We start from the raw sequence: 8,613 nt of genomic DNA, 5'->3' as shown, positions 1-8,613 counted from the left end.
AGGAAGCTACTGAGCGGCCCCGATGGCCTGGCGCTTATAAGCAAAACCTTCATGTGGGACCAGGCAATGAAGTTGCCATGCCACACTGCTCATTCCTGAAGGAGCCTCCGCCAGACTGTTCAATTCTGTTGCAATTCATTCTGTCAGAAAACTAAGGTAATTTCAGCCTTTCCTGCTCAACTGTGGGCGCGTCTCTGGCTCAAGGCCAGACAGCTTTCTGTTTAGCATTCACAGACTCAGATTCCCAGTCCCCACCCACCTTGGTGTGGTTCTACATTTGACGGGACTCCCAACTTGTTCGGGGTGAGCAGAGCGAAGTAGCAGGGATGGAAGGCTAGGGAGGGGGTGGAGGAGGGGAGCTGCGGCCTTAAAAGATCTTGGATTAATCCAGGGGCTCCTGAGCCCCCTGGCCACCAAGTCTGGGACAAAGGGGTGGGGCGCAGAGCCGCTCCGCCCACCAGCCCCGCCCTCACCAGGCCCCGCCTCCTGCCCTCCCCGCGACGCATTGTGGGATCTGTCCGCCGGCCTGGCGGCGGAGGAAGAGGTGCGCGGTCATGGGCTTCCAGCCGGTGAGACCCTTGCTCTGTGCCCTGCACCAGGGGACTACGTCCCATCTGGTTCTGGACACTCCGCTCCGGACCAGAGGCTCTCGCCGCCGACCCTGCCCCGTAGGGCGCTGCACCTGCCCTGGATGCCGGGGTCCCTGTACCGCACAGTGGGGCTCGGGACCCTGCTCAGGTTACCCTTCTGGCCCTGACAGGCTCTCGCGCTGGAGCTCGGGGTCGCCATCCCTGGGGCGGCTGGTCGTACGGGACAGTCACCACCCCCTCCCCGGGCTCTTCCCCAGCGTGATGGTCACGCTGCCTCCTCTACCCACAGAGCCCAGTCCTTCTGGCCTCCCTGGGGGTGGGGCTGCTGACTCTGCTCGGCCTGGCTCTGGGCTCCTACTTGATTCGGAGGTCACGCCGGCCAAAGGTCACTCTCCTGGACCCCAATGAGAAGTACCTGCTGCGACTGCTAGACAAGACGGTAAGTTGTGGAGGAAGGACCTGGGTAGAGGGGGGACCATCCACCCAAGGGACTTTGCAGCACCAGACTTGCCTGGTGAAACGTGTGTGTCATCCATCCTCCAGACTGTGAGCCACAACACCAAGAGGTTCCGTTTTGCCCTGCCCACCGCCCACCACATTCTGGGGCTGCCTGTGGGTAAGGAAAGTGTGCAGTGGGCTCCTTTCCCGGGTATCCTGACAGGGTGATTCCCCTCCCTACCCAGCTCTGGATCCATGAGGTACCACTGACCCCCGGACCACTCCAGGGTGTGGCTTCTGTGCCCCCAGACATCCTTCACACTCACCGGTTCTTCCTCCTCCCTGCAGGATTTGCTTATACCTCCCCGCAAGCAAACACTAATTTTGTTCTCATTGGCGGACCCTCAGATCACCTGCCACTGCTAAGGTCCTGGTAGTAATTGATGAGTTTCTCCAATGCGGGGCTTATGAAGGATACAACTGGTGGCCCAAAGGGGTCCTCCCTGCCTGGTAGCTCACTGGAACCATGCTAGGAAGCAAGACATCCTTGTTCTCTCAAAATTCCTTGAGTATTTCGAAAGGTAACAGGAACGCCGCTTGTCCACAAGCAGCCCTTATGTAGCTTTCCACGTGGTCCCCAGGCAAACATGTCTACCTCTCTGCCCGGATCGATGGCAGCCTGGTCATCAGGCCATACACTCCTGTCACCAGTGATGAGGACCAAGGCTACGTGGATCTTGTCATCAAGGTAAGGGGGTAGGAAGGTGCCCCAGGAGCTCCTTATCCTTCTCTTTCTGGGATTGTAAACTTCCAAGAATTGTTTGATAGCAGGAGACACGTGTCCTTTGGGCATATGAAGAAAGAACTTGGAATGGGGATGATGGCACATGCGTAATTCCTGCCCCAGCTTCAGGAAGGACCATTCAGCAGGCGGCTCAGAAGTTAGTGACATTCCAAATGAAGTATGTTCTGTTCTACCAGGTCTACCTGAAGGGTGTGCACCCCAAATTTCCTGAGGGAGGGAAGATGTCTCAGTACCTGAATAGCCTGAAGGTTGGGGATGTGGTGGAGTTTCGAGGGCCCAGCGGGTTGCTCACTTACACCGGGAAAGGTAATGGCCTCTCTCCTCCCTAAGCCTTCTTCAGTGCCCATAGGCATCTTGGCCCAGTGTGGCCATGCACATGCGTGTATGTGTGCACATGGAGAAGGCCCAGAGCTGCCCTTCCTTTAAACATAGCACTGATATGATAGAGAGGCATATTTCTCAGCTCCATTTGCCGCAGGGGTCAGTTCTCCACTAGAATTCACCAGCCATGACTGCTGTGGACATGCCTAAAGCAAACCCATGTCTCTGTTTCCCTCCCTCCGAGATTCGCTTCTCTGGCTGAGCAGTTCAAATAGCCAGAGATAGCTTTCTTTCATCCCTGCCCATGGGAACAGCTGCGTGCATTAGCAAGCCTCCAGAGCTGCTCTGTGCCACTTGGGAAAACAGATTCACACCTGGCTCCATGCCTGTTGCCCTCACCAGGGAGCGATCCTCTGCCAGAGGCAGCTAATGACTCACTGTGTAACCCTAAACTGACTGGTACTTAATAATATGGGACAGATAGTCCTGGCCCCATTGTCCCTCAAGTGTATTATTGTCAGGGCTGCTCAACTCAAACCTCCACCCAAGCTCCGGGATCCGATTGCATAGCAGCTGCCAAACTGGCCTGGGACACATTTTCAGTTCTGTATTTGTTTTCTTATTTCCTGGTGTTGACTTTTCTCTTCCACCCCTCTCTTCACTTGACTTTTCAGGGAATTTTAGCATTCAGCCCAACAAAAAATCTCCACCAGAACCCCAAGTGGCAAAGAAACTGGGGATGATTGCCGGCGGAACAGGTGTATATCACTTGAGGGGGCCCTCCTCTCCCACCATTGTTGATTGTTGCCATGAAAACACCCAAGTGACTCTCAGAAGGTTTGGTAATCATAGCCAAGCTGTTAATCAGTGGATTCCTGGCAATGCCTAGAACTCTCTAGTATCTGAAAAACAAATCATAATCAGGTAGAAAGAAAAAAAAAAAATTTTTTTAACTAATAGAATGAGAGAAATCAATCATGTGGGCTCTCCCAAGACCTCCAGTTGAATGAATCTAATAATCTTTAGGTGAGAATAGAGAAGCAGCTAGAAATAGGGGAGTCGAGAAGGAAGAAAATGAACAAATATTGGACGTTTTCTGTATTAGACACAATGCTAGTCACTTTATATGCATGCATATCTATGAAGTAGGGATTAGTCTTCCCCTTTTACAGATGAAAACAGTGGAGGTTCAGAGAGGTCGAATGGTCTCCACAGGGTTAAATAGTAATGGCCAGAGACGGGATTAGTATCTAGCTCTGTCCAGTTCCAAAGCACATGCTCTCAACCCACAAGTCCAGTGTTCCTGAACCTTCATCATTGAATCACTAGGTACTCATCTGTGACATTTGAGTCCTAGCCTCCAATAGACTTTCAGAGGAAGAGTCTGAGATTGGTTCCTTAGAAGGATTTCAACAGTATGATCTTATGTGAATAGTGAGCATGACCACAATTCGCCTGCCAGATACAAAGTGGAGTGTGGGATCAAGGGCATCTCTGTCCCGGAATGTCAGTGCTGCAGGCCACACAGGAGGACAGAGGATTAGGGTACTAAAGGAAGGTGGAGCGGAGTGGTAAAGGTGTAGAATGAAGACGACAGGTTGATCAGCTAAGGCGCGAGGACAGGGGAGGGGCTGCGGCCATCCTATCTCATCGTGAGCTGTCTGTTTGCAGGAATCACCCCGATGCTACAGCTGATCCGGGCCATCCTGAAAGACCCTGAAGATCCAACCCAGTGCTCCCTGCTTTTTGCCAACCAGGTTGGTTTACTTTTGTCAGGCCTTGGTCTTCAAAGTTGTGGAGGCTGAGAGGTGTGGCCCCAGCAGGCACGGCAAGTCCAGTGCCCGTTGTGGCCTCTGCCCAAAGTCCCCCCCTGCAAGGGAGAGGACCTCTCCTGCCACAAGGAGGACGGAGCATTGAGCCAAATCCTTCCCTGGCCCCCTAAGGGAAAATGAAAAGAAAACATGTAAGGAACCTAGTTCTAAGTGTAGAAAGCTGCTCCTTGGATTTCCTTTGTTAAATATTCCATCTTTATTCCCTCATACTGTGTAAATAAGGGCTACTCCCCTCTCCTTCCCCTCATGCTATCTCTCTAAATGTCTTGCTTCTTTGCTAGAACTTTAGCTTTCTATTTCCATCCTGGTTGGAAAGTCATTATAGCAGAGAACTTCTTTTACGCGTGCCTGAGGAGGTTCCTAAAGACTTTGCTTCCGCTTTCAGACTGAAAAGGACATAATCTTGCGGGAGGACCTGGAGGAGCTGCAGGCCCGATATCCCAATCGCTTTAAACTTTGGTTCACTCTGGATCACCCCCCAGAAGGTACCTGCCCCATTTCTGGACATCCACAAATCAGGGCCTTCTCCCCGGTGGGGGGGGTTTCTGATCTCAGTGAAACCAACCCTCCAGCACAGCCAAACTCAAAAGTGTGAGTGCACAGACTTAGTGCCTCTCCTGGGCCCCTTCCTTCGGGTTCCTGTTTTCATTGGGCGGGGAGGGATGGCTGTGAACCTGGAGCAGGCTGAGGATACCCACCCAGCTACTGTTACAACTTGATCCCTTCTCAAGAGGCTTTACCCAGGACTCACCCCTCCCCACCTTATGGTACCCGACCCCTTGCCAGCATGAGTCTGGAGTGTCTGGTCTCTCCTCTCCTCTGTACTTCAGGTTGGGCCTACAGCAAGGGCTTTGTGACAGCCGACATGATCCGGGAGCACCTGCCCGCCCCAGGGGACGACGCACTGCTGCTGCTCTGTGGACCACCCCCGATGGTGCAGCTGGCCTGCCATCCCAACCTGGACAAACTGGGCTACTCACAAAAGATGCGATTCACCTACTGAGCATCCTGCTCCATGGTCCTGTTTCCTGGTCCTGTTCCCTGCAATTGTCCTCAGTCAGTACTCAAACGCTATAAGCCCTAGATTCCTTTCCTGACAGTATCAGCCTTCGTGTCTTACTCTGGAGCCGAAATCTGGATGATACCTGCAGGAACAGCATCCTTGTAGCCATGGAAGAGGGCCAGGGCTGAGTAGTTCCTGGAAGGGGCCCCCCAGATCTCCATGTGATAGAAGGTCCAGGTCAGGCCCGTGGAGCACTTTCTTCCATGGGTCAGAAAGAAGGAAGCATGTACATTGGTCTCAACAGTAGCTAGTTCCTTGATAGCATCACACTGGGTGTCTGTGATGAAAGGAACAACCTGTGTCATGGGTTTTACTTAATATTTGGTGCTTACCTCAAGCAGATTCTGCACGTGTGAGCGCAAGTTGAGCGGCCTTACAGATGTCTCGTAGAGATTGCCGGAAAGGAGAAAAGGATTTCTTTAGACCTCAGAGAAGGGAATCTGTCTCTCCCTGCCCCAGCCCCGGTTGGAAGGAGGTGGCCACCCACAATCTAAGACAGCTGCTTGTGGCAGAAACCTCTGGCTGTGCAAATAAACGGGGCTCAGGCCCCTGTGTTATACCTAAGGGGTTGTTGTGTTTGTTTCTAAGGCTTTTCGCACCTGGGAATCCTGGGAGGAAGCATTTCCCAGCATAGAATTTCTCCCAGGCCTTCCAGAGAACCTTTGAGCGCTAGGGCCATGTGCTGAAATACGACCTGCCACCAAACTCAGGGATCACTTAACAGCTGCCTCAGCAGAGCCAGAAGCTCAACTTCTCCCCGGAGGCTTTTAAGGGTGGGGGAGAACACAAGTTGGAGGGGATGCTTTTTGAACCCAGGTATGATCACAGTGGTCCCTTGGTTTGGCCACTCTTTCCCTGCCTTCTCTTGGCCCTTCCTTCACCATGCTTCTACTTCAGGGTACCTGGCAAACCAACTAAAGTATTGTCTTTCTGTTTGGAAGAGAAACTTTCTCCTTTAAATAGTAACCTGATATCACCACCAGCCCCAGCCAGACTTGTTGGTGCCTAGAGAGAGCTGGCCTCCCCCAGGCCCATCTATCCTGACTGCCCTTCACCTCTGCTATGATAATTCACCCCCTTCTCCCAGGGTTGGACTAGGGCAGCTTCCTCAGATCTTCTTTGCTAGTCCCATTGGGACAGAACAGTGAATCAATCTTAGGAGGAAGGTCAACATTGCTTCCCTGCATGGAACTATGCGTTGCTTTCCCTGGGGCCCCAAATGAAAGGCTTGTGGGGCCTGCAAAATTCACCCCTCCGTACAGCAGAGTCATCAATAAATACTGTTACTAGTATTCCATCAAACATTTCTTGATCAGCTAGTATGTGTATGCCACTGTGCTCTGTGAGACACACTTGGCCACCTCACCTCCGAAAAGAAAGATCTTGCATTGGATTGTTAGGCTCAAATAGTGAAGCAGCCCAACAAAGAGAATTTCCCACGCAAGAGCTCACTGTTCCTTGTCTTACATGGGTTTCTGCCTCATTCACTCAACATAACAAACATTTATTAAGGACCTGCCACCTGCCAAGCACTGCTAGTTCCCAAGGATACGATTCTGACCAATACTGGTCTTAAACCGCCCCCCCCAAAGAACTTGGTCTAGAGTAAGATAGACAAATAATAAACAATTACAACACAGTGTACAGTGTGATTAATAGTATAGTAGAGATACAAGGTACAGATGGGAAGAGTTTGGAAAAGATTCAGGGTAGGAGAAAGAGAATAACATTTTTGAGTTAGCCATGTAATAGGTGCTGTGCTAAATACTCATCTGTATAATTTAATCCTTATGATAATCCTGTGAGTCTATGATTAAGATTTTACCAAAGGTCATACAGTTGGTCAGTGGCTGGCAGAGCCAGAATGTGAACCTAGCAGTCTCAGTCCAAAGCCAAACTCAGAACTGGGCCTTGTCAATTGCTTGGATCTTTCAGCAGAGAATGGGAGGAAGGGCAATCCTGCAGAAGAATCAGCATTTGCAAAAGCCTGGAGGAATAAAAGAGATGTCCATATTTGGAGAACTAGGAGAAGTTCAGTGAGGCCCAAATGCCAGAGGGAAAGTAGAGCAAGATGAGTCGGGAGAGTAGGTGAGAACCAGCTGATAAAGGCCTTTGTAATGTCTCGGTAAAGAAACTTAAAACTCAATCCTGTGGACAGTGAAATTTCTGAGGGTTTTGTACAGTGGGCAATTCATAATAGCTAACTTTGATGAAGCATTCACCATTTTCCGGGCATCACACTAAGAGCCTGCATAAATTATCTCATTTAATCCTGACAAAGATTCAGTGAAATAGCACGGTTTTTTTTCAAGATTTTATTTTTTTAAAGTAATCTCTATACCCAACATGGGCTCGAACTCACAAACCAGAGATCAAGAGTCGAGTGCTCCACAACTGAGCCAGCCAGGCGCCCCTGAAATAACACTATTTTATTCCCATTTTTCAGATGAGATCATTCTCTTGACCAGTAACGTGCTCAAGATCATAGGCTGGCCAGGGTCGGAAACTTGGTTCTATGTGACTCCTGAGCCCATGCTTTTAACCAGCACCAAAAGAATTAATCCCATTGCCCTGAGGCGTCCATGTAAGATTATAACAAATTGCCTTCTCTCTCAGCATCTAGAATAGCACTAGCTCTGTACTATCCTTGGGAGAACTGAGAAAATTGTCAGTTCCTCGAAGTTTCTGTGTTCTGTGATTCAGCGGAGGGCTGCACCGCCCAATAGTCTCCCTGACATGCACTCCAGGACCACCATTCTGGCTGCAATGGGGGAGCAGGGAGCTGGAGCAGAGAGTTCTCTCAAGCAAGACTAGTTAGAAACAATCCCGCTGTTTCTGAAGAGAAATAACAGGAGTCAAAACTAAAGTCTAGCCCAGTGCCTTGCACATGGTAGGCACTTGAAGAAACATTCGTAGAGGGGCGCCTGGGTGACTCAAGTGGTTAATCGTCTGCCTTTAGCTGGGGTCATTGATCCCAGTGTCCTGGGATGGAACCTCGCTCCATAGGGCTCCTTGCTCCCAGGAGAAACCTGCTTCTCCCTCTGCCTCCCACTCCCCCTGATTGTGCTCTATCTCTATCTCTCCCTCTGTCAAATAAATAAATAAAACCTTAAAAAAAAAGAAAGAAACATTCGTGGAAGGGAGAAAGGGACCATGAGACTGAAGAAGAAATTAAGTGTTTCGGAGATAAAACCACTGGCGTTGGTAACATATAAAGTGGAGAGAGTTTCCCAATTTAGAGGACAAGGTGCATGGTAGGGAATTCGGCATTCCTTCGCTGGGTTCGGTCTAATTCCCAGAAATTCCTTCTCCATCACGCGCACCAGTTAGTGACTTGGGGGTGTGGTCCTCCCCAAGTCTGGAGAGGCGGAGTTTACCATTGGAGCCGAGCCAGGGGGCGGGGCCTGCCGCGAGAAACAGGGCCTCGGGGGTGGTGCCTGCCGCGGAGGGGGCGGGACCGGGCCAGAGGGGGCGGGATCGGGCCAGAAGGGGCGGTACCCCGCGCTCGGAAGGCGTGGCCGAGGGGACCCGGCCTGTGATTGGGACTGCGGGAGGAATGCCTGG

At 51.1% G+C, this 8,613-nt stretch overlaps 1 protein-coding gene across 1 annotated transcript; it reads left to right on the top strand.

Moving 5' to 3' along the window:
* Positions 1-464: 464 nt before the first annotated feature.
* On the top strand, positions 465-5,613 carry CYB5R1 (cytochrome b5 reductase 1). Its single transcript, XM_081825006.1, has 9 exons — positions 465-569; positions 880-1,029; positions 1,134-1,206; positions 1,670-1,776; positions 2,010-2,139; positions 2,829-2,912; positions 3,826-3,911; positions 4,372-4,471; positions 4,817-5,613. Exons 1-9 carry the CDS (start codon positions 555-557, stop codon positions 4,987-4,989), a joined length of 918 nt encoding a protein of 305 aa, XP_081681132.1. The 5' UTR covers positions 465-554; the 3' UTR covers positions 4,990-5,613.
* Positions 5,614-8,613: the final 3,000 nt, after the last annotated feature.

This window comes from Leptonychotes weddellii, chromosome 6 (genome assembly GCF_054177405.1).
Source record: "Leptonychotes weddellii isolate Sample4059 chromosome 6, ASM5417740v2, whole genome shotgun sequence".
In the NCBI taxonomy this organism is placed as follows: domain Eukaryota; kingdom Metazoa; phylum Chordata; class Mammalia; order Carnivora; family Phocidae; genus Leptonychotes; species Leptonychotes weddellii.
The sequence above is the reverse complement of the archived record's forward strand: the minus strand, read 5'-3'. Positions and strand labels throughout refer to the sequence as shown.